The 26,295-nt window shown below is 49.3% G+C and overlaps 1 protein-coding gene across 2 annotated transcripts in view; it reads right to left on the bottom strand.

Moving 5' to 3' along the window:
• Nucleotides 1-265: 265 nt before the first annotated feature.
• The window catches only part of LATS2 (large tumor suppressor kinase 2), a 34,253-nt gene continuing 8,223 nt past the window's right edge, over nucleotides 266-26,295 (bottom strand). Inside the window, exons 2-8 of one of the 2 annotated variants that reach the window (XM_027557605.1) lie at nucleotides 24,058-24,588; nucleotides 13,000-13,132; nucleotides 10,645-11,858; nucleotides 9,213-9,795; nucleotides 7,905-8,087; nucleotides 6,170-6,276; nucleotides 266-2,451 (exon numbers count right to left, since the gene is read on the bottom strand). In XM_027557605.1, the coding sequence (XP_027413406.1) occupies nucleotides 1,954-2,451; nucleotides 6,170-6,276; nucleotides 7,905-8,087; nucleotides 9,213-9,795; nucleotides 10,645-11,858; nucleotides 13,000-13,132; nucleotides 24,058-24,387 (3,048 nt within the window). In that variant the 5' untranslated portion in view covers nucleotides 24,388-24,588 and the 3' untranslated portion in view covers nucleotides 266-1,953. Of the gene's footprint in view, nucleotides 2,452-6,169; nucleotides 6,277-7,904; nucleotides 8,088-9,212; nucleotides 9,796-10,644; nucleotides 11,859-12,999; nucleotides 13,133-13,451; nucleotides 13,475-24,057; nucleotides 24,589-26,295 lie in introns of those variants that run through there. The other variant, XM_027557606.1, reaches the window with a different exon arrangement.

Raw genomic sequence — 26,295 nt, 5'->3', positions numbered from 1 at the left:
GGATCTATCTGACAGCCCACCGACCCCACTCAGCAATCTAACGCCAAACACCCGTCACCACCTTCGGGAAGAAAGCTGATCGCAGAACCACACCCAGATTTGGACCCTGTGCTGTGACCTGAAACCCAATCTCCAAATCCCAGACCAAACCAAGACAAGAGCTCCTCTCCCTCGCAATGGCAGCCCCCGCTGTATTTGAATCATGGGGAAAGCACACGAGACAAACAAGAACTTACAAATTTCAATAGAATTTGACACCTAGGGATTTGGATTCAAACTTTTAATAATAAATTGTGCCAGTAGAAGCTTTTCAAAGGCAATGATATATCAATAAATAATAGTTAAATTGAGTTCCTGAGAAAGAACCTACCACATGAAGGCTGTCAGAGTGTAAATAACAACACGGCATTACTGCAAAACTAGAGAAACACTGACAGTCATGACACAGCACAGCAGACTCAGAACCTGCCACTCATACACATGTAAACCAGTACACAGGAATCTTCTTCTTCAGTTTAGACATCCATAGACATGTGAGTGTTGCTGCCTAGAGATACACTAAGTAATGGATACATTATGCTAAAAACCTCAAGGAAAAATATGTGAATATAACAAAAAATATGATGCATCAGGTTTTTAAAAAGCAAAAAAGAAATTTAACTTTTTATTCAAATATAAACCACTTTAAATAGGAATCATACTAATTTGAAATAGGAATATTTTGTGTGTTTATCTATATAGTTATATATACATCTATACTCCTAAGAAAATATGTATGGCTTAATTATCTTTTTTTTCCCCTCCAATATCACTTTGAATAGTCCTTGCTGTTTCACAAAGATTAGAAAAATGTGCTTTTAAAACTGAGTTAAGTTGGATCCTTCAAAGCACACTAAAAGCACTGCAGAGAGAACTCTCCACAGGTCTGCAGGGTGGGGCTCTGGCTCCCTGTGTCGGCTGGGCCACAGGACAGCATCCTGACTGGCGAGACAGACAGAGGTCCATGGCTAACTTACTTTTTTTGGCAGAGCTAAGTGAATCCCTTTTGATGTACACAAGTTTAGTGTAGGACAAATGTCTTTGCCCCCTCAAAGAATCCAAGCACACCCACGACACATACAGTCACATCATCTCTCAGATACACGTGCATTTCTGCAATGAGAGAGGAGGGGGGTGCAGTCACAGCGAGGAAGTCACTCACGACGCGGCATCAGCACACTGTCCAGAACAACTCATCCAAGGACACTCAGTAAAAACGTATTCACAGAACCTGCTGTGAATGGCAAGACACGGTCACGTTATATTAATAATAGAAAAACCCTGTTCGTGCTCTCTCCATACCTGATGTCTGAAGTCACACCCGCATGATCAACTGCTCACACTTCCTATGATGCTATAATATGCAAAAAGCTAACAGAACAAAACAACAAAAGCAGCTTTTAACATATATCACAATTTTGAAATGTGGGAAAAATATAAAACAAAAACCGTTGTGTGAATAAAATGGTATCAGTAACATCAGGACATCAGGACAGTGTTTTTTTTTTTTTTTTTAAACATTATTGCACAGAGATTTCTTATCACATGTTCTTCAATCTTTATGTCTTTCCCTAACGTGAGTAAGTGCTGTGGATAAAATACAAACGTAGAAAATAACAGCAGCATGATTTGTCAAAATTAATCCCTATAATTTAATAATAAAAATGGCTATAAACAAAATAAGTGCTCTTTCTACTGTACTGATTTAAAAAATATTGTTTTAATGTCATGAAGGTCCTCAAAGCTAATTCCAGGCTGCGCTGACACCTCCTGCCATCCACCAGAACCTGGAGATGCAGACCTCAGAGGTGAGTCCTCTTTCAGAAGTTTTTCCGCTTTGGTTTTGGGTGCAGACTAGACTTTGAGGGGCAACCGGCCAACTGACCTGACAGGCTGACCTCCCCGTCCACCAGTCTACACGTACACGGGCTGGCAGCCCCCGGCCTGCGCCCCCAGGGCTGGACCCACCGAAGCTGGCTGCTCAGCCTCAGTCACGGCTTCAGCCACTGCAGGCTTGGGGCATCGGAACGGGTGACCATTGTCATCGAAGAACCTCCGGAAGGTGAACTCGTAAAAGGCGTGCTCAGGGTGCCGGCTGCCCGCAGGGCCCAGTGCGTCCCAGGCTTTAGAGCTGTCCTCACTGCCGTCCTGCCAGGGGCCCTCCTCATCCACTGGGTCAAAGTTGGATGTATCCATGGGGTGGCTGATGGTGGGTACATATGGGGCCGGTTGCCTCCGGATGTCGCTGGAGAAGTCGATGGCGCCCAGGAACGGGTGGGCCTTCAGATCATCGGCCCCGTTTCGGCCTAACCGGTGCTCAGCTGCACAGCACAGCTTGGCGATGAGGTCCCGGGCCTCGGGGCTCAGCTCCACCTGCGCGGGGATGTGCAGCGTGCTCTCCCAGTTAATCACCTGCGGGGACAACACACCCAGTGTTCCTTCCTCCTCACTCTCGAGGCCAAAGAGGGCCTTTATGGGGCAGGGTGTTAAACAACATGATTGTTTCTCAACATCACTAATCATTAGGGGAATGCAAATCGAAACCACAATGAGGTATCACCTCACACAAGTCAGAATGACCATCATCAAAAAGCCAACGAATCATAAAGGCTGAAGAGGGTGTATGGAGAAAAGGGAACCCTCCTACATTGTTGGTGGAGATGTAAACTGGTGCACCACTCTGGAGAACAGTATAGAGGTTCCTTAAAAAACTAAAATTAGAGTTAGCATATGACCAAGAAATCCCACTCCTGGGAATAAATACAGACAAAACTCTAATTCACAAAGATACATGCACCCCTGTGTTCACAGCAGCACTATTTACAATAGCCAAGAAGCAAACTAAATGTCCATCAACAGATGAACCGATAAAAGATGTAGTCTAGGGGGTGGGGCGCAAAAAAAAAAAAAAGATGTAGTCTATATATACAATGGAATCCTGCTGCTGCTGCTACTGCTAAGTCGCTTCAGTCGTGTCCGACTCTGTGCGACCCCATAGACGGCAGCCCACCAGGCTCCCCCGTCCCTGGGATTCTCCAGGCAAGAACACTGGAGTGGGTTGCCATTTCCTTCTCCAATGCAGGCAAGTGAAAAGTGAAAGTGAAGTCACTCAGTCATATCCGACTCTTAGCGACCCCATGGACTGCAGCCCACCAGGCTCCTCTGTCCATGGGATTTTCCAGGCAAGAGTACTGGAGTGGGGTGCCATTGCCTTCTCTGACAATGGAATCCTACTCAGCCATAAAAAGAACAAAATAATGCCATTTGCAACAACATAGATGAACTTAGAGACTGTCATACTAAGAGAAGTAGGAAGACAAATACCATATGATATAGCTTATAGTGCAATCTAAAATACAAAATGAACTTATTTACGAGACAGAAATAGATTCACACACATAGAAAACAAAGTTATGGCTAGCAAAGGGGAGAGGGAGGGAAGAGGAACAAATTAGAGGAGTATGGGATTAACAGATACACAATACCTTACATAAAACAGATAACAACGGCTGACTGGATAGCATAGAGAATTATATTCAATATCACACAATAACCTATAATGGAAAAGAATCTGAAAATATAATCTGAATCACTTTGCTCTATACCTGAAACTAATACTGTAAATCAATTATACTTCAATAAAAATAACTTTAATTTTAAAAAGATTTTGGTAGTTTCACAATAGGAGAACCAAACAGACATAGGAGGATCTGAGGCAGCTACAAATGGCCAGTGTGGTTTCAGCAGGAGCCCACAGTCTGAGGCACAGGGTAAGGGAGCCACCCCCATACAGCAGTGATCAGCAACACAAACCAGCCATCCGGATGCTCTGCTAAGGGCTTATTTGCTCCTGGAGTCAGAACAAAGTAAGGTCAATGTAACTGGGAGTTGTGTAGAGGTGCAAGGGCTGGTGTAGGCTTCCCCAGTGGCCTATCAATAAAGAATCTGCCTGCAATGCAGGACACACAGGTCTGATCCCTGGGTTGGGAAGATCCCCTGGAGGAGGACATGGCAACCCACTCCAGTATTCTTGCCTGGGAAATCCCATGGACAGAGGAGCCTGGTGGGCTACAGTCCCTGGGGTCACAAAGAGTCGGACACAACAGTGCACATGCACAACACAGATATAAAACTCAAAAAAAAAAAAACCATAAAGCAAAAATCATGTGGGACATCCCTGGTGGTCCAGTGGCTAAGACTGTGCTCCCAATGGAGAGGGCCCAGGTTCAATCCCTGGTCAGGGAACTAGATCCCACATGCTGTAACTGAAACCCACTGCAGCAAATAAATAACATATATATATTAAAAAAAAAAAAAATCTTCGTGACGTTCAATTTGGCAATGATTTCCTGGATATGATACCTAAAATCACAGGCAATAAAAGAGAAAAACACATAAAAGTCTTCATCAAAATTTAAAACTTTTGTACATCAAAGGACCCTATCAACAGAGTGAAAAGACAAACTTATAGAAAGGGAGAATTTATTTGCAAAGTATACATCTGATAAGGAATTAACAAGCAGAATACATAAAAAACTACAACTAAACAACAAAAACCCAAACAACCTAATTAAAAAAGGGCAAAGGATTTGAACAGACATTTCTCCAAAGAAGGTATCTACATATGCCCACATATGAAAAGAAATTCAACATTATTTGAACATCAGGAAAATGCAAATCAAAATCACAATGAGACTGATACCACCTCACACCCACTAGGATAGCTACTATTAAAAAGTAATAGTAATAAATGTTGGCTAAGATATGGAGAAATAGGAGCTTCAGTATACTGTTGGTGGGAATGTAAAATGGTACAGTCATATGGAAACAGTATGGAGGTTCCTCAAGAAGTTTCAACACAGACTGATCCTATGACCCAGCAATTCCACTCCTGGGTATATATCCAAAGGAACTGAACGGAACTGAACGCAGGGAGCAAACAGATACTTACACACATACTTATGTGCATAGCAGCACTACTCACAAGAGCCCAAAAGGTGCAAACAACCAAAATGTTAATTGCCAGATGATGGATAAAGAAAATGGAATGTTATTTGCATACAGTGGAGTATTTATTATTCAATATTACATACAATATAGTAGTAGCCTTAGAAAGGAAGGACATTCTGACACAGGTTCCAACAGGTATGAACCTTGAGGACATTATGCTGATGAAGTCAGTCAGTCACAAAAGTAAAAATACTGTATGATAACATATGAAGCCCCTAAGAATAGGCAATTCATAGAGACAGAAAGTAGAAGACAGGAGCAAAGGGGAGGGAAGAATGGAGTTATCTTTTAGTGGGTGAAGTTCTGCTTGGGATGGTGAAAATGGCTGGAAATAAGTAGTAGTGAATGTACTTAATGCCATTGACTATACTATTAAGTGTAGTTAAAATGGTAAAATTCATCACAATTTTTAAAACTGGGTGATTATCATGCTGGCAAATTACTAACTAGAAAAAAAATTAGTAACCAGTTCAGCAATTCAATTAGGATATAGATAATACCAAGTTCCAATTTCATTTTTACTGGAAAGAAACGGGGCCTTAATTGAGGATTTTTTGAAGAGGCCATCATAGTAACTATTCGGGTGTGTGAATAAGTCCTAGAATAGTCAGTGTTACAAGAGCACTGTTCTGAGACGATCCAAAGGTTTCATCAGATTCTCTACTCAATCTTTCTTAAGGAATCAAATTAATTGCTCCGAGAGTAAAAGGCCACCATTCTAAAACTGACTATTGAGTATTATTACTTGACAGGATTAGTTGAAACACTGCAAAAGTGCGTAAGTGGCTGGGCCCACAGCTCTTATATTATGCCGACAGTACAGACATAACGTCCAAACCAACCAACTCATCTCAAGGCCACGCAGTTCAGACCGGGCCCTGCCCGCCGGCCCAGACCTGCGGCCACGGTGCCTCCCTCGCGTCCAGGTTCATAGGTACATCACAGCTCAGCTCTGACCTTGAGCCTTTACTCACTCAAATTAAAAAACCTAACAGGAAGTAACAAAAATACCTGAAAACTCCTCACTTCATACAGCTGACACTCCTGCACTACCCGGAACAAAAGGCCCAGTGTCAGCCTGAGACCCCAGGGCTCCTCAGAGGCCCCCGCGCCCCGTTACCTTCAGCTGGGTCTCCGTGGGCGTCGGCGCCAGGAATGGCGGCTGCCCCACTAGCATCTCAAAGAGAATCACGCCGACACTCCACCAGTCGCAGAGCTGGGTGTAACCTGAAAGACAGCGGGGCTCAGTTCATACCCGCGCCGCGGCATGGCTCTGGTCACCGAGGACGGGCCCCACCGCACAGGCGGGAAAGAGCTGCCGCGTGTCACGGAGCTCGCACGTCACGCCCCGCCTCCCGCCTCCACGGCGCACGCGTGACGTCACTGCTTCCTGCATAAGGGCCCGGAACAGACCGCTGGAAAAAACGCTGCCGAAGGTCACAGGCTCCACGTGGCAGGAGTGTGGGCACGAGTGTTTTCTGATTTTACAGCATTAGTTTATGATAAACACAGGATGCTCTTATAATAACAGATCTTTTAAATTTAAAAAGTTACTGTTATTGTTAATAACAATACTAAACCAGGAATTTAAGTTCGTAAAGGACACAGACACAAATTAAAATCATAGAAACTAGGGACTTCCCCGGCGGTCTGGTGGTTAGGGCTGTGCGCCTGGCACAGGCTGGACCCCTAGTCAGAGAGCTAAGATTACACAGACTGCGATGCAGCCAAAAAAAAAAAAAATGTAGAAGCTAAATAGCAGAAACGCTGTGACCGGAGGTCAGGTGAGGCCAGTGCCAAGACTCCCCGAGGAGCTTTTGGGAGAAGAGGGGAGGAAACTGTGGCAAAGGTAATGGCTGCCCCTGCCCTGAGGGGAGGGAGCAGCTCCCTGTGAGGGAGCCAGGCTCCTCACTGCTTGCAGGATGGCCTCGTAGGGGTATCAGAAAAGGCTGATCTTTGATTCTGTCCCACATCCCAGTCCAAGCCCCGCTCTGGTCCCCCTGTCACTGAATTCTTGCTAAATGTGACCTGTGGCCCCTATCTGCCTGGCCCTGGAGGCTCTGCTGGGCTGCTGCCCATGGCAGGGTTGAGGGAGACCAGTGAACCCCCTTACAGACCAGCATCCACCCCTACTTTGAAGGACAGAGAAGGCGGCCTATACTGGGCAGTGAGGTCAATATGCCCAACAACCTCTGGACATATACTGCCCTTATACTTGAGTCCCTGAGAGACTGGCAACCTGCCCTGAGGCACACAGCTCACAGAACGGTGAGGACACAGCCTGCTGGCTCCAACAGTGGAAACCGCAGGTGAGGACAGACAGTCTGGCCCTATTCGGGTTTCTTACAGGGAATCAGATCCATACACACTGCCGCTCTGCTGGGGACCCCCAAAACTGACCATCAGAGGTGCCTCTGATGCTGGTCAAGCACTTGCTGGAGGGGCTGGAGCACCCCATCCCTGAGGCTTACCTTGAAGGGACCTCTGGACCAGTGGAAGAACTAGAGAAGTCTAGAACTAGAACAGGGAAGGTCTGCATTCTCACACCCACTGACCAGGGAAGATGGTGGGCCCCAGTGAGGACCCCGAACCCAGTCCTGACCCTCAAACAATTCCTCTGGGCTCTAGGGAGCAAGCCTACCATGCAGCCAGCTCATCACTTCCAGCCTAAGGAGGAGCAAGTGGAGACGCCGGGCCAGCTCCCAAGCAGAGGAGGATACACTGAAGGTTTGTCTGCTGACAGAACCCCACTCTTGGGCTCCCGTGGGGAGACATATGGGGACACTGAGACCCTGACAGTGGGAGCTGGGACCCTCGGAGATCACCCAGCTTGGATGCAGAGCCAAAGCACATACCTTTCCGGAGGAGCACTTCCGGGGCGATGTAGTTTGGGGTCCCAACCAGGGAGTGAGCCAGACACCGCTGGTGCTGCCTCCGCGCCCTCTGCTCCAGGGTCTTGAGCCGGTCTCCACACCGGCAATTAGACACATCGTCCCAGAGGTCGCTGGGCTCCATGCTGTCCTGCCGGGAGTGACTCCCTGTCACCCAGAAAGCAGGGTGGGGAGAGAAGAGAACAGAAAACAAAATCAATTTTCAATCTTTAACAATGCAATAAACCTAAAGCTTCAAAAGGAAAAATAACCTGACCCAGCTCCTGACACAGTCAGAGAGTCCCCCTGGCAGCTCCCAGAATGGCTGTGGTCCCAGGCCTCAGACCCAAGCATGAAGTACACACACGCCTCAGGACAGGAGCCACGGCAGGGACTGTGCCCTGTGCTGGGGGCTGTGAGCTGGTGCATAGGGCTGGCAAGACAGGCTCATGGACAGCTCACGGACAGTGAGGTGGCATTCCCAGCGCCTTTCAGGCCCATCTCAAAGGCTAACACCACCTGTTTGTCAGACATGTTTTGAGACAGGCATGGAAAAGTTTGAGGATTTCAAATATATGGACACAGATGATTTCAATGCCAAATTAAAAAAAAATGAATCAAATAATTTAGAACTAGTTTTGAGTTAAAAAAACATAAGTCTGAGCTGTAGTAATAAAATAACTAGTTCAAGAATTCAAGTCAGGGCTTCCCTGGTGGTCCAGTGGTTAAGAATCCACCTGCCAATGCAGGGGACACAAGCTTGAACCCTAGCCAGGAAGATCCCACATGCTTCGGAGCGACTAAGCCTGTGCTCTAGAGACCTTGCTCTACGAGAGAGGCCACCACAAGGAGAAGCCCGTGCACTGCAAGGAAGGGTCGCCCCCACTCCTGGCAACTAGAGAAAAACCCTACAGCAACGAAGACCCACAACAGTCAAAAATAAGTCACTTCTCACTTTTATGAGTAGTGAAACTACAGGAGATGCAGTTAAGCTGGACCCACAACCAGGTTGGCACCTGTAGGGAGACTCAGGGGGCTGTAACAGAGGGCTCCCCTGGAGGCTGGTTTTAACAGGGCACAGTGACGGTTCCTCAGCCAGGCCCCAAGATACCCTATGGCCTACTGTCCTTGAAACATTTTAGTAAAACTTGAAGCCACTAACTTAAAAACAAACACCTTACACATCATAGTACTTCTTCATGGAGAAAAGGGTATCACACCAAATTATGAAATCACACGGGGACAGGTGCACCCACCCAGGATGGGGTGAGGAGGGGAGGCCGGAGGCAGTACCTTTCTGGTAGTATTTGGAGTTGTGGGTCCACCTGAACCCAGTGCAGAGGCCAAAGTCTGTCAGCTTGATGTGGCCGTCAAGGTCTATGAGGATGTTGTCGGGCTTGATGTCCCGGTGGATGAAGCCCATCCTGTGAACGCTCTCGACGGCCAGCGTCAGCTCAGCAATGTAGAAGCGCGCCAGGTGCTCGGGGAACACCTCCATGCGGATGAGCAGGCTCATCATGTCCCCGCCCGGGATGTAGTCCATCACAAAGTACAGGCTGTCCTTGTCCTGGAAGGAGTAGTAGAGCTTGACTACCCATTCATTGTCCGCCTCCGCCAGGATGTCCCGCTCTGCCTTGACGTGGGCCACCTGGTTGCGGTTCAGGACGTCCTTCTTTCTAAGGGTCTTCATGGCATACAGCGCGTGCGTGTCCACCTTGCAGGCCAGGCACACCTCCCCAAAGGCGCCAACGCCCAGGGTCTTCACCTTCACAAACATGGACTTGTCCATCTTGGCCCGCTTGAGCCTATTGTAATTGGACTCCTTCTGGTAAAGAATCTTCCTCATCTGCTCCTGCTCGGCCTCACAGAGCCCGGCCTGTGCAGGAGGAAACAGGACAGGGTCACACTGGACAGGCCCCATGGGGGCAGGAGGGACAGGACAGGGTCACACTGGATGGGTCCCATGGGGATGGGAGGCCCCAGAGTGGAGGGCACACCATGATCTGTGGAAAGGAGGGTGCAGAAGAACCGGGCCAACGCTACAAGTGAGAAAATGATGGTTTTCTACATCCACAGCCACAGATCTAGAATCAAAAGGGGAGATGTAAAAATAAGGAGTTCTTTCTCCACGTTGACTTTTAGGCTCTAAAAACTAAAGATAACTTGTATTACTAAAAATTTGTGCAAAGGGGGACCATAAAATTCCTGGAACTCTAAGAGCAATGTAATAATTTAATGACAGTTCAGGGGAAAATGGGAAAACAGAAAAGTCAATGAAAATGGAACAGCATTTTCAATGGAATCCGACCTTATTTTTAGAACTTTTTAGAATCTGAAATTACCATAGCATTTCTATAAATAATTTCATTAATAATGTTCCCAAACAGCTTAGTGTCAACTAGCATCTACTTCAAACGTTATTTAGTAACTATAGACTTCATTAAGAATGAACTGAATCACTAACAGCTATACTTCTCTTTAAAATTCCCACAATGTCAGTGTGTAAAACCTCAACTTTTACTTTCTCCTCTTTCAAAGTTTCTTTACCAGTTGGAGACCCTTAATGGATTTGCTCCCCGGAAAGGACAGGCCTTAACAAGCAACGCGTTCGTTCACCGGGGGCATATCCGCACCGTCCTCCCCACCCCGAGCCGGGACAGGGGACACGGTGCATGGAGGGGCTTCTCCCACTGGGACCCCTACACCAGGTGTGCCCTGCGCCCACCTTCGCCATCTCCTGCTCCAGCTGCAGCCGGCGCGCCACCTTCTGCTGGTGGGTCTTGAGCACGTTCTCCACGTGCTGCTCCATGAAGAACTTGAAGGCTGACGGCGAGTAGCTCTTGATGCGCGACTCGCGCCTGTCTTCGTCGCGGCCGCCCCTGCGCACGGGCACCGGGGATGTCTGGATCTGCTTTCTGTCCCGGCCCGCCCTGTCGGCTTTGGTGGCCCCGGGGCTCGTGGGGCTGCCGTCGGGGGACTCGGCGGCACGGCCGCCCCGGAGGCCCTGTTGCAGCCCGGCGCACAGCCCGTCCACGTCGAGCGGCTCGGCGCGAGCCTGTGGCCGCAGCAGGTGCCGCGGATAAGGCGGGGGCCGGCCCCGCGCCTCGGCGCCCCCTGCGAGCTCCTCCGCGGGCTCAGGGCCTTCGGGTGTGGGCGCCGGCGCCCAAGCGGGGTGCGAGGGCCCCACGGCCGTCTGGGGTTCAGGCCGCAACACGCGCACGCTCCGCACCGGGTGCAGGATGCGCGCGGCCGTGACGGCCGTCACGGCATTGGGCGGGGCCGCGGCGCCGCTGAACGAACCGGTGCGGCTGGGGCCCGGCTTGGGCAGCGAGTCACGCCGGGCCAGGCCGGCGCCCGGCCAGGCCGGCGCACCCGGCTCGAAACGCTCGGCGCCCAGACCGGTGCGCGCGGGGGCGGCCAGGCCAGGCGGGGCGCTGTCGCCGGCGAAAGCGGCGCCCCGGGGGCCCCCCGCGTGTCCCTGGTGCGGCGGCTTAGGGTGCGGGGCCGAAGCGTAGGCTGCGCCGGGGCCCGGGAAGGGGAAGCCGGGGGGTGGCACCGGCACGGCTGCGCCCTTGGCGGCCAGCCCCGCGTACGCGCCGGCCTCCGGGGTCGCCTTGCTTTGGAAGGAGGGGCTGCGCTGGACGCCATAGCCCAGGGGTTCCGCGGGCACCAGCAACGGGGCTCTGTAGTGCGCGCCCCCGGGGCCCGCGAGGCCCATGCGGGCGGCCTCCCCGGCGGCCGCGTAGCCCTTGGGCGGGTGCGGACGACAAGGAGGCCCGACGCCGGCGAAGAGGAAGTCCGGGTAAGGGCGAGGCGCTTCCTCCAGGGCGGCGGGGCCCTCGAAAGCCGGCCCGGCCACCTGCGTGAAGGGCGGGAAAGGCTCGCCCGGTGCTTCGAAGCTCGGCCTCCGTGGCCCGGGGGCCGGCGCCAGGCCCTTCCCTGCGGGCAGAGACGGAGGCGGCGTTAGAGGGCCGTGGGCAGAAGGCCCCGCGTCGCCAGTCGGGTACCCTCCTCCCCGCGCCGCAGGAGCCCCGGCAGAGCCCCCCAGGGGAAGATGAAGCACCAGCGCCAGGGCTGCCCGCAGGGCTGGGGCTGGGGGATGAGCTGCCACACAGACCCCGAGATCCCAAGGGTCTGGACGTGGTGGCAGCAAGGCAATGCTTAAGGGCGTTCCTCAATCAAGAGAAGCGAAACGTGATGGGCAAATGTCCGTGTTCTCACTGTTTTCACTCCGTTTCTCAGTCAGTGCCTGAGACAGGTGGTTAAATTCACCCACAGTGAAAATACATTTTTCTGTTGTTCTTTTAATTGTGTCAATTTTGAGGATATGTAGTAGATAAATACATTTTTGAAATGTTATGCCTTCAAAAAGAAGAAAAGGGAAACCTGTGTTCTCAAGGAAGATACAATGTATTTAATACAAAGCCCTTGCAAGTTCCTCACTCAGCAGATGAACTGGGTTTATCCAAGGTCTCCAGGGAAAACTCCTTCTGGTCAATATCCTGAATCCCTTATTGCCCCCCAGGGGCCTCAGGTCCCCCAAATGGCTCCATCTGCTCTACCCAGGAAGAGAAACACCCACTGACTAGCAGGCAGGGGTGCTGAGGCGACTGGCCCTCCCCAGGGGCATGGGGTGCGGTGGAGGTGGGGGAAGGTTCCCTCCCTCCCCCGGGGTATGGTGGGGGTGGCTTTCCCACACCTGTGCCTGAGGCACCGTACTCTGGAGCCACCTGCCACCGTGCAGCTGGCTCTCCGAGCCCACAGAGTGGGAAACAAGTGTGTTTTAGAATCAATGAAATAAGCCTCCCCTTAAGACTCCCCCACAAGTCCAGAAGAAAGAATCTGCTGAGTGGCCTAATTTTCATTCTGAATTTTCCCTTTCATAAACAGAACAACTCCACAAACCCCCAGGAAGGAAGGACCCAACTAAGTGTCAATCTGCCTCCACCCTGGGAGATAGGATGTTGGGCAGGGCAGGTTCAGTCCCCGTGCCCCCACTCCTGTGAGGGAGGGGGGGCAGCATGATGGCCATGAGGCCCTCTCCCCACAGCCGCCTCTCCATAGCCCCCAGCGTGCTCACCTGGGGAGGTCTGCTTGACGACCCGCACGATCTGCTCCTTGCCTGGCTCCAGGTAGCCCATCTTACTGATGAACTCCAGGGCGGCCTCGATGCTGCGACTGCCAGTCTGCTTGAGGGCCCTGCCCGCCATCTCCTGGAGAGGGGAGCACAGAGACATTAGCTGGGGGCCTGGGCACGGGTCACGTGAAGCTTCCAGGGACAGCCTTTCTGTCCTGCACCCGCCTCCGAGCCAGTGGAGCAAGAACTGCTGGGGACTTGTCTTGGGGCTGATGAACCTCACACACACTTAGTTCAGTCACTCAGTCGTGTCTGACTCTTTGTGAGCCCATGGACTGCAGCATGCCAGGCTTCCCTGTCCTTTACCAACTCCCGAAACTTGCTCAAACTCATGCCCATCGAGTCAGTGATGCCATCCAACCATCTCATCCTCTGTCGTTTCCTTCTCCTCCTACCTTCAATCTTTCCCAGCATCAGGGTCTTTTCCAGTGAGTCAGTTCTTCCAATCAGGTGGCCAAAGTACTGGAGTTTCAGCTTCAGCATCAGTTCTTCCAATGAATATTCAGGACTGATTTCCTTTAGGAATGACTGGTTGGATCCCCTTGCAGTCCAAAGAACTCTCAAAGAGTCTTCTCCAACACCACAGTTCAAAAGCATCAATTCTTCGGTGCTCAGCTTTCTTTCTAAGTCCAATTCTCACATCCATACATGACTACTGGAAAAACCATAGCTTTGACTAGAGATACCTTTGTTGGCAAAGTAATGTCTCTGCTTTTTAATATGCTGTCTAGGTTGGTCACAGTTTTTCTTCCAAGCAGCAAGCATCTTTTAATTTCATACCTGCAGTCACCATCTGCAGTGATTTTGGAGCCCCAAAAAATAAAGTCTGACACTCTTTCCACTGTTTTCCCATCTATTTGCCATGAAGTGATGGGACCCAGTGCCATGATCTTAGTTTTCTGAATGTTGAGTTTTAAGCCATCTTTTTCATTCTCCTCTTTGACTTTCATCAAGAGGCTCTTTAGTTCTTCGCTTTCTGCCATAAGGGTGGTGTCATCTGCATTTCTGAGGTTATTGATATTTCTCCCAGCAATCTTGATTCCAGCTTGTGCTTCATCCAGTCTGGCATTTCACAAGATGTACTACTCTGCATGTAAGTTAAATAAGCAGAGTCACAATATACAGCCTTGATGTACTCCTTTCCCAGTTTGGAACCAGTCTGTTGTTGCATGTCCAGTTCTAACTGTTGCTTCTTGACCTGCATACAGATTTCTCAGAAGGCAGGTCAAGTGGTCTGGTATTCCCATCTCTTTCAGAATTTCCCACAGTTTGTTGTGATCCACACAGTCAAAGGCTTTGGCATAGTCAATAAAGAAGTAGATGTTTTTCTGGAACTCTCTTGCTTTTTTGATGATCCGACGGATGTTGGCAATTTGATCTCTGGTTCTTCTGCCTCTCACACGCTGACCCCACCCAGATCTTTGATCTGTTTCCTCTTCCTCACACACACTGACCCCACCTAGATCTTGATGGTGGGCCTGGAAGACTTTGTGTTCTGCTCCTCCTGAGAAAACTTCTGTGACTGGACGGAGACATTCCTGTCTGGTCTGTGGAAGTCAGAGAACCAGACTTCCCCCACACTAGGGAGGGAGGCAGGGGAAGGGCTACAGTGGGTGAGAGAGCATGGGCCCCCGGGACAGGCCCAGCAGGACAGCTCCCCCCACTTCCAGAACAGTCCCGGAAGGACAGGTGCCCCCTCACCCCCCAGCACTGCTAGCAGGATAAGTTTCTGGGGAAGAGGGCCAGAGGAGGGAGAGGAACCAGGGACTGTCCTCAGCCCAGATGAGGGCACACAGCTGGCTCTTCAAGGACAGCAGGATGTGGGCAGACAGTGGAGAAAAGGTATTCTTGGCTGGCAGTCAGTCAGAGCAGGGTGGGGGGAACCACAGACCAGTCAACTGTCCTGAACCTTCTATTCTCTTCACATATCCCTGTGTCCAGAAATGAGCATGACAACACCTGCAGTCTCATGTGCAAAGGCTCAGCTCCGCCCCTAGAATCTTGGTGGCCTGCAGTGTGCTCCAGGGAGCAGGATCAGGCCAATGCCAGCCCCCAGACTCATCTGCAGTTCCAACATGTGAGCAAACAGCCTGGATGCTCAACCCCAGCAACACAGCTGGACAGCCCAGAGGATCATAATAAGTAATAAACTATGGTTGTTCTTCAGCTGCTAAAACTTCTGGGATGGTTTGTTACATAGCAGCAGACAATGGGTAACTACTTTTACTGCAGGTATAACCTGAAAAATATGTCCACCTATTAATTTACCTCAACTCTGAATGGTTGGGTTTGCTAAATTCATTAAGATCAGTTTTATGGAAAGTTAAATTTACAGATATTTAATATAACCACGAACAAAGATTTAACAAAACACCAAGAAATATTTCACCAGAAAATGAGAACATTATCGCAATATTGATTACTGGTGTGATGAGTGAAACTTAAGAACCTTAAAAATGTATTTTTATTCCAGTATATCCCATAGATTATTCCAGTTGTCCTGTTAAGAGCCTGATAATAAAGCACCAACTTTGCTTCTATTTGTCATAATCTGGCTGCACAGTCAGCAGGAAGTACTGCTTTCTACATCGTCATGCAACTTCACAGTCCCTCAAATAAGTTTGGTTGGATTCATATTTAACTACAAAACTATTCTTATATCTCCATGATTTGTTTTTAAAGAAGCACTATACTCTTCTATACGGTTGTTATGGTAACTTAGGCCCAACCTCTTTTGAAGAAAAACATCTATTTTTTTCAGTAATGAATTCATGTGGAATTTGAATTCATTCTTGTTGGGAACTCTGGTTTTCTTAACACAGATTCGGTCTGTCTCAGCCCACAGTGCTGGAGGAAGAACTGGGAGGCGACAGGCCAGTGTGTGAGTAGCAGGACCCCAGGCCCAGGGCACACATGTGGACAGCAGGGGATGGGGAGACAGGCCCCGTGGGGGGACCACCTGACCGGCGGGGACAAGTCTGCACCAGAGGACGGGGGCAGCCGGCAGAGCAGAAGCACCACTGCAGGTTTCATCACTGGTGACAAGCCGGCATCCGCTTCTGGGACTCAGCGGGCTGAGTGTGAGGGAAGACTCTCCTGGGCAGACAACTACTGCCATCCAGTCCTGCCATTCGGACGTCTCCCTGCAAAAAGCACACAGGCCTCCTCACCAAGCATCCTTGTAGCAGACCTTCGAGCTCCAGTCCACACTTTTTAAATGAGCAGCTGCTGTGTCTCGTGTGTGTTCACAGTAGCCCCTGTGCAGCCATGGTCCCACTGCGCAGGGGAGGGTCAGCCCACAGGCGACCAGGGGCAGGGATGTCAGGATGCAGATACCGATGCTTCCTTCCCTCCATCAAGACAGGCTTCCAGAGACTGCGCACGTGTGGAGGCTCCCGCTGCATGTCAGCACGTGTGTCCTTTTCTCACTCTATGGATACATGTGATACATGTGCTCTGCTGTGTGTGACCTGGCTGCACGGATGCTCCTTGTCACAGGGAAGCTCTGATCTCCGGCTGGTCCTGTGCCCGCAGGTGGCGGACTGAGCCCTGGACAGTAACTGGTCATCCACAGCAAAGCATGGATGTTTTCTCTGAGAAAACAACCGAGTGACCCCACGTGGGGCAGTCTGTACACCAGAAGGCTCGGCCCTAGGCCAAGAATTTCCAAAATGTGAGCCCCTGCTGGAAAGTCTGCATGGACAGGCTGTTGGCAAGTTTGTAAAGAACTCGGCAGGATGCCAGCGGAGTGAAGGCGTCCAGAGGGCTCTGTACCTAAGCCCTGTCCTGCCTGCCAGTCACCCCGAGAAATGAGCACTGCGAGCCAAGTGTCAAAGATGGAAAAGGCAAGACTAAGATAGATGACCGCAGCCATGAAATTAAAAGATGCTTGCTCTCTGGAAGGAAAGCTATAACAAACCTAGACAGTGTACTAAAAACCAGAGACATCACTTTGCCAACAAAGGTCCATATAAGTCAGTTATCTATGGTTTTTCCAGTAATTATGTACATATGTGAGAGCTGGACCATAAAGAAGGCCAGATGGCAAAGAATTGATGCCTTTGAATTGTACTGGAGAAGACTCTTGAGAGTCCCTTGGACAGCAAGGAGATCCAATCAGTCAATTCTAAAGGAAATCAACCCTGAATATTCATTGGAAGGACTGATGCTGAAGCTGAAGCTCCGATACTCTGGCCACCTGATTCGAAGAACTGACTCATTGGAAAAGACCCTGATGCTGGGAAAGGAGAAGGAGGAGAAGAAGGAGGAGAAGGAGAACAGGGCAGCAGAGGATTAGATAGTTGGATGTTATCACCGACTCAATGAACATAAGTCTGAGCAAACTCTGGGAGATAGTGAAGGACAGAGAAGCCTGGTGTGCTGCAGTCCACGTGGTAGCAGAGACACGACTTAGCGACTTAACAACAAGAAGGCCGATGAGCAATTTACTCAAAATCACAACGATGACAAGGATGGGGTGGAGGGAGAGGAGCTCGGAGAACTTGTGTCTGTTATAGAGCAACTGATGCCAGCACTGTCACGGTCCCCTCTCCGCTCTGGGTGCTGGGGAGGAGTCCCCACCTGCAGGTTCTCACCACCCACCTGCCCGCCACCTGGGCCAGTTACAGCAGCTGTGGTGGCAGGTAAAGCTGCGCTGCTCTGGGTCACCACGTCAGTCCCACCTGGATGGGATTAGTTGCTCTGACTTGAAGCCAAAGGATGTTCTCATTTCTTATACTGAGCAATGTGCTCAAGGGAACACTTATTACCTTATAAAAGCAAAAATTAGGGTGTGCTATGATTCTAAAATCTATGCAAAGAGGCTGATTTTCTGTAGACAAACAAGCTCTAAAGCAGGCAGGAAAGGTAATGAAAGGTTGTGACACAAGCCCTGACCTTGGTAAAGGCCATACCAATCCTGTCTCACAGATGCCCCTGCAAGTTGTGTTGGAATGTTCTGTTTATTTACTCTTTGAAATGTCCCTTTCCTTGTCCTTCCACTAAATGTAAACAGATCATTTTAAAGTTAAATAAGGAAGTGGGATTAAAATGCTAAATAATTTAGAGGAAAAAACAGATAAGAGAAAACAACTATTTTTTTGTCCTCACCACAAGGAATCTTAACCACTGAACTTCCAGGGAAGGTAGGGTCTGTGACACAGCCGCCCGTCGCTGATGGATGGAGAGGCCTGCCAACCTTCGGAGCCCAATGAGCAGCCTGCAGCACACGGATGCTGGGGCACCAGCCAGAGGAAGGAGGCTGGTAGGTAGAGCGCTGCCCAGCGCCCCCATGTGGGATACATGGGGCTCCAGCACTGCGGTGTGAGCGCCCTGCTCCCTTGGCCAGCACTGCCGTGAAGTGTGCTTCTGAAGGAAAAACGATTCGCTGGACACTTCCTCAAGTCACCTGGCCAGGAAGGCTTTCCGGCAGCGTGAGAGGCTGAGATCCCTGGCGACAACGCACTTCCACCCCTGGGGCAGAGAGGCATGAGCCCGGCAGTAACACGAACGCTGCCGGCTCCAGGGACCCAGCATGACTGCTCTGAGCCCGAAGGTCCCATTGGAGCGGCAGACGAGACATTACCAGACCAATGAAGGAAGAGTGTAGTACTCCAAAAAAAAAAAAGAATGTCTGCTGAGTGGCTTTACAGATTCAATCAAATGAAATCTCCTTTCTCAGAAATTCACAAATAACACTTAATATTCTTTTTCTAGCTGAAAAACCTAAACTAAACAAAGATCCAATCTGTTTTATGACAACTTAGTTTTGGAGAAAGGGTAGTGAAAATGTAATTTTCGGTTTCAAAATCAGGGCTTCTCTCTCCATTTCTGAGGAATGTGGAGCCTCCAGGAGTTACAGGTGGCCTGTCATCCTCCAGGCAGGAAAGGCTAGCAGTCCATCTACAGTACACGGCAGTTTTGTCTTCACTCTCACAATTTCATAAGAACAACACTTAACCTTATTTACGTGTGATCTGACTCTGCACTGTTATCAGAGCCCACAAAACCGATTATTCCACTCATTCAAGGATCCTGCTCTGGTAGTTGGAAAAACACTTCACTAAAAATGCCTGAGCGCTGTCAGCAGGCGACACCTTCCCATCAGAAGATAACTCCCTTCTTCACAGGAGCCACTAGGGGCTTGGGGAAGAGTCACCCCTCAAGTAGCCTCCCTCCTCTGGACCGCCTCATTCATGCAGCACCTGCCCACTCCCAGGCTAGTGCATATGTACACAGACACATCAGAAAGGTCTCTGAGGGACTTCTCTGATGGTCCAATTGTTAAGAGTCTGTCTTGCAGTGCAAAGGACACTGGTTCGAACCCTGGTCCAGGAAGATCCCACAGGCAGCAGAGCAACTAAGCCCATGTGCCACATACACTTGAGCCCATGCGCCAGAGCCCCTGAGCCACAACTGTCGTACCCATGTGTCACAACTACTGAAACCCGCATGCTCTAGAGAAACCACCGCATGAGATGCCCATGCACCCACAACGAAGAGTCGCCCTGGCTCGCCGCAACTAGAGAAAGCCTGTACATGGCAACAAACACCAAGCACGGCCAGAAATAAATAAGTAAATAAAAATTATTTTAGGAAAAAGGTCTCTGAAACCTTAGACACTCCCTCAGCTCATGACAGGTGTCTGTAGAACCGTGTAGCATCCAACAAGAAGGCAAGCAGTCAGTGTTCTGTAGCAGCCTGGATAGGTGGGGAGTTTGGGGGAGAATGGATACATGTACACATATGGCTGAGTCCCTTTGCTGTCCACCTGAAACTATCACAACGTTATTAACCAGCTATATCCCAATACAAAATGTTTTTGGTTTTAAAAATAAATAAATTTTACAAGTGAGTCACTGTCCTGATACCATCACCCAGGTGCCCGAGTAGGACAGTCTGCTCCACACCAACTCTCCCAGGAAGCTACTGCGTGCCTCTGTTTTGTTTTCAACTATTTGTTTTTACGTGTTTTGCTGCGCCGGTTCTTGAGCTGTGGCACTGGGATCTTTCAGTTGCGGCATGTGTCTCTGTTTGCGGCCTGTGAACTCCTAGCGGCTGCACACAGGGCTCAGTGCCCCTGGAGGGACGGAACCCAAGCCCCTGCACTGGGAACGGGGAGTCTCAGCCCCGGGCCTCCAGGGAGGTCCCACAGTCCCTGCGTGGCTGCCTGTCGCGGGTGCGCCCGCTGTGTTCTGGGGATGGGTCAGGAGGTTCAGCCTCCCAGTCGGAGGCGGGTCCCACCTGAGTACCTCTTGGGGCCGGCGGGCGCCCCCTGCGGGCGTAGAAGAATCGCACGTTTAGAAAAACAAAAGCGTGCAGTTTTGCTTGAATTTTTGAATATTTTAAATCTTTCAAAAAACTAAGCTTGGTTGCTTTCTCATCGGCTTATCTGTCTAGGGGTCCAGGGCCGCGGGTTTCTCGTGAGTGGTGCCCTCGCTCCGACCCCGCCTCTCCGTCACGACGGCTCCGCCTGGACCTGCGGGCAGGGAGGCCCTTGGTCCACAGGCCGATGACCCGCGCAGTCCCAGGGGACTCCGGGCAGCGCTCCCACCTGCCCACCGCCCTCCCGCTGTCTCCTCAGCGAATGCACAGGCAGCGCGCCCGGCGCCCCTCACACGGCCGGGCGGGGTGTGGGGTCGCCGCTCTGAGGGCGCGGCCCGACTCGGCCTCACACCCCTGGTCTTCGACTCAAGAGGAGCCACCTCACCGGGTGACCCTCAGCCCTGCCCCACACCCGACAGCGGAGACTCCGCGCGCAGGCAGCTTGCATCCCCTTCGGTGCCGCCTCCAGAGTCCGGAGTCCAGAGTCACCGACCTGACAGAAGACCCGGGCCTCGCTGTGTCCACAAGGGGACCTTCCCGGAGAAAAATACAAAGCTCTGATTTCAGAGGGGCAGCGACCTCTTCTGGGACACATCATTCTGACCACGTATTAAAAAATAAGTGATAAAACACTTGTGATAAGTGATAAAACATCAAGTCACCTCTTGACTCTTCAGCTGGGTACTTTGCCAATGGCTGCCCTTTGGTATTCCTCCCACCTGGGCATCCTTTTTTCTTCTTTCTTAATTGAAGTATCCTTGATTTATAATGTCATCAGTTTCAGGTGTACAGCGAAGTGATTCAATTATACATATACCTCTATTCTTTTTCAGATTTTCTCACATAGGTTATCACAGGATATTGAGTAGAGTTCCTTGTACTATAAGTACAAGGTAAGTCCTTGTTGGTTACCTATTTTACATATTAGTGTGTATATATTACAAACTATTTATCCCTCCCCTCCACATTTCACCTTTGGTAACCATAAGGTTGTTTTTGATATCTGTAAGACTATTTTGTAAATAAATTCATTTGTATCTTTTTAAAAATTCAGATTCCACATATAACTACTGATTATCTCTGACTTGCTTCACTTAATTTGACAATCTTGAAGTTGCATCCATGTTGCTGCAAATGGCATTATTTCATTGTTTATGGCAGACACATATGCCACTGTATGTGTATACACACACCACATCTTCTTTATCCATTCATTCACTGACGTACATTTAGGTTGCTGCCGTGTCTCGGCTATTGTAAACAATGCTGCTCTGAACACAGAGGTGCATATACCTTTCTGAACTAGAGTTTTTATATTTTCTGGATTTATGCCCAAGAGTGGGATTGCTGGGTCAAGCAGTAACTCTATGTTTAGTTTTTTAAGAAACCTCGATACTGTTCTCCACAGTGGCTTCACCAGTTTACATTCCCACCAACAGTGTAGGAGGGTTCTGTTTTCTCCACACCCTCTCTAGCATTTATTTGTAGACTTTCTGATAATTTGTAGAAAGGTCTACTTTCTGTAGACCTCTGTGAGGGGGTACCTCACTGTAGGTTTGATTTGCATTTCTCTATTAATTAGTGATGTTGAACATCCTTTCATGTCCCTTAGGAATCTTTTTTAAAATTCTTTTCTCCCGTTTTGGCCGCACCTCACAGCATGTTGGATCTTGGTTCCCCAACTAGCGATTAAAGCCAAACCTCCTGCATTGGAAGTGGGGAGTCTAAACCACTGGACCACCAGGGAAGTCCCCAGATAATAACTTTTGAACCAGATTTCTCTGAAAGGAAATGTACCCTCTAACCAGGCCAGGAAAAAGTCTGAGTTGGCAGAGTCGTTTTAAGTCATAAAGTAACACTATACACCAAACTGATGGATTATTTCAGGAGCATTAAAATGGCAGTCCTTTCTGCTAGCAATTAACATAAATTAAATGCTGATGGGAACTTAAGGGTACCCCAATACTTCATTTTACTATATTTGTGTTTTAATGTATTAGAAACAGTACCCACTTCATTATTTCCTGCACTGCAATTATCACTAATGGATTTTACCACAATGAGATCCCTCCTAAATTCTGGATCATTTGCATGATTTGTTTCTTTATATCACAACTGCAACAACAGCTCTTTTGTTTGTAAGTGACTTACAGGAGGAGGTTTTCAGCTCTGCAGTCAGGCTGAGTCTCTGTACTCTCATCCACTATTTCCCCGGGATGGCTGGCTCCTTCTAACCATCACAACCATCTCACCTGTCTGTCAGGGGGCAGCAGCTGGCAGCTGACCTTGCTTCACATGCTCACAGACAGAACGGTCGAGCCTCTGCTGTCACTTGCACTAACCACTCTGCACCCGTTGCTCACAGCCCTGGGCTGGAGGGGAGCAGCTCTCAACACAACAAAGCTCATCACCCACAGGAGAGTTCCCGCATGGCCCAGAGGCTCCAGGAAGCCTGCAAGCAGCACCACTAGTCTCACAAACAGATCGTCTGAGGAATGTAGGTTCTCTGGTAAGAAACTACAAGAGGGTTGACAGAGCTTTTAGAAGTAAAAGGGGGAGTTCTTTTCTCCCAGGTCCTGGGACTCTGAGGCCAGGAGTGCATAATTAGGTTATTTCTAAGGAACTGAAGGTGCTCAAGCCCTCCTGAGGTGCCTTGAGCATGAACCCTGCTCAGTCCCCAAGGAGCAGAAGTGCCCAGCTTGTGTCCTCGTTCACCCAGCTCTGACTTCCACACAACAGGTGCTGGTAAAGCGCCTGCCTTCAGAAGCCGTTTCATGAGGCAAGGGCATTTTTATTGGTTACGTGTCACTGATACCCCATGCACAGCTCAGCATTGCTAAGTGCATGGTTCCCGTGTGTGTTTACGTGTATTTGGTGCCTCCTCCCTGATAGCTCAGTTGGTAAAGAATCCGCCTGCAATGCAGGAGACCCCAGTTCAATTCCTGGGTCAGGAAGATTCCCTGGAGAAGGGACAGGCTACTCCAGTATTCTTGGGCTTCCCTTGTGGCTCAGCTGGTAAAGAATCTGCCTGCAATGTGGGAGACCTGGGTTCGATTACTGGGCTGGGAAGATCCCCTGGAGAAGGGAAAGGCTATCCACAGTATTCTGGCCTAGAGAATTCCATGGGCTGTACAGTCCATGGGGTCACAAAGAGTCGGACATGACTGAGCGACTTTGACTTTCACACCACTAACTGGGGACGCCATACTGTGTTGCACCATTCTGATGATTTTTAAAGCTTTTTATTCTAGTCTTTCTCCTTTCTTTAATATAGTTACATCTCCTCTAACAGCATACGTGCTATCTTTTAAAACAGGAGGAAAAAGAGTCAAAGAGCCACTTCATGCTAATCAACCTTCCCCCTAAATTAAAAAATGCACAAAACAAAAACAAGTTAAAGGAAGCCTGTCTCTTTCCCATAACAGCCCAGAATAAGCCAAAGAAACCTTAAAAAGGGCTATGTGGGAAAGCTTGCCAGTCCTCCCAGGGGCACCCTTTGGGGAGAGCTCAGATCTCTGGATCATGCCGGAGAGGGAAAGTGGCTCACAGGATGGTTCTGGGGAGAAAGGGGCTTGTAGCCCAGACACCCCTCTCCAGGGACATCTGCAGGGCTCCTCTGTACCCCAAGTGGGCTATCCTTGGGCCAGCCCGAAGGCAGCCTCTGGGGCCTGTACCCACCTGGTCACAGCCCGCATCCACCAGCTCCTGCAGCATCTGTCGGTTCACTTCTGTGGCGGCCGAGGTGCCTGACTCGTTAGCAAAGGGGAGCAAGGAGTATCTGATCTCCCGCAGGGCTTTCTGGTATGGCCCGAACTTCGGGGCACTCCTCATCTGCTGCTGCCGGGCAGTGTCCTTGCCCCCCAAGACCTTGCCACCTAGGACCTTGGCGTCCAGGGCGGCGTCACTGCCCGGCCCCACAGGCGGCTGCTTCAGCCCCTCCCGGATCTCCTGCAGCCGCTGCCGGCTGTTCCCCGAGTATGTGGTGGCGGGGAAGGTCTTCGGCCGCATGGTAGGCCCAGGCTCCTCTGACCATAAATACAACCTTCTTAAAGCGTTTTATTGTTTAAAAGACAGGACCAACAGTATCAGTTAGCTGTAAACACGCTTTCACAACAGTTTTCTTTTGAAAGTGTCCTTTCCTTCCATCTTTGTAGTTCCTGCAGAGAACCAAACATTTTCCAGGGTCTTCATTTTGAAGATCATCTCCACCTGAAAAGGAAAATCAGAAGGTGTTCATTGGTGTTTCCCACATGATGTTAGCAGTACTTTTTGGTGGTTTAGTCTCAAAGTTGTATCCAACTCTTGCAACCCCATGGACTGTAGCCTGCCAGGCTCCTCTGTCAATGGAATTTTCCAGGCAAGAATACTGGAGTGGGTTGCCATTTCCTTCACCAGGGGATCTTCCTGACCCAGGAATAGAACCTGGGTCTCCTGCATTGCAGGCAGATTAACTGAGCTATGAGGGAAGCCCCTTAGCAGCATTGCTGGTGTTTCCCACATAATGTTAGCAGTATTTTTTAGGAATGAACAAACTCAACAACAACAAAAAAACGAACCTCCTAATCAAAAAATGGGCAGAAGACCTAAACAGACATTTCTCTAAAGAAGACATACAGATGGTCAACAGGCACATGGCAAGATGCTCAACATCACTAATTATTAGAGAAATGCAAATCAAAACCACAATGAGGTATCACCTCACACTGGTCAGAATGGCCAACATCAAAATGTCTACAAATAACAAAAAGGAGAAAAGGAAAGATATAAGCATCTGAATGCAGAGTTCCAAAGAATAGCAAGAAGAGATAAGAAAGCCTTACTCAGTGATCAGTGCAAAGAAATAGAGGAAAACAACAGAATGGCAAAGACTAGAGATCTCTTCAAGAAAATTAGAGATACCAAGGGAACATTTCATGCAAAGATGGGCTCGATAAAGGACAGAAATGGTATGGCCCTAACAGAAGCAGAAGATATTAAGAAGAGGTGGCAAGAATACACAGAAGAACTATACAAAAAAAGATCTTCACGACCCAGATAATCACGATGGTGCGATCAGTCACCTAGAGCCAGACATCCTGGAATGTGAAATCAAGTGGGCCTTAGAAAGCATCACTACAAACAAGGCTAGTGGAGGTGATGGAATTCCAGTTGAGTTATTCCAAATCCTGAAAGATGATGCTGTGAAAGTGCTGCACTCAATATGCCAGCACATTTGGAAAACTCAGCAGTGGACACAGAACTGGAAAAGGTCAGTTTTCATTCCAATCCCAAAGAAAGGCAATGCCAAAGAATGCTCAAACTACCGCACAATTGCACTCATCTCACACGCTAGTAAAGTAATGCTCAAAATTCTCCAAGCCAGGCTTCAGCAATATGTGAACCGTGAACTTCCAGATGTTCAAGCTGGTTTTAGAAAAGGCAGAGGAACCAGAGATCAAATTGCCAACATTTGTTGGATCATCGAAAAAACAAGAGAGTTCCAGAAAAGCATCTATTTCTGCTTTATTGACTATGCCAAAGCCTTTGTGTGGATCACAATAAACTGCGGGAAATTCTGAAAGAGATAGGAATACCAGACCACCTGACCTGCCTCTTAAGAAATTTGTATGCAGGTCAGAAAGCAACAGTTAGAACTGGACATGGAACAACAGACTGGTTCCAAATACGAAAAGGAGTTCGTCAAGGCTGTATACTGTCACTCTGCTTATTTAACTTCTATGCAGAGTACATTACGAGAAACGCTGAGCTGGAAGAAGCACAAGCTGGACTCAAGACTGCCGGGAGAAATATCAATAACCTCAGATATGCAGATAACACCACCCTTATGGCAGAAAGTGAAGAGGAACTCAAAAGCCTCTTGATCAAAGCAAAAGAGGAGAGTGAAAAAGTTGGCTTAAAGCTCAACATTCAGAAAAC

Source organism: Bos indicus x Bos taurus, chromosome 12, assembly GCF_003369695.1.
Source record: "Bos indicus x Bos taurus breed Angus x Brahman F1 hybrid chromosome 12, Bos_hybrid_MaternalHap_v2.0, whole genome shotgun sequence".
NCBI classification, from domain to species: domain Eukaryota; kingdom Metazoa; phylum Chordata; class Mammalia; order Artiodactyla; family Bovidae; genus Bos; species Bos indicus x Bos taurus.
This window is presented reverse-complemented; position numbering and strand designations above follow the sequence as displayed.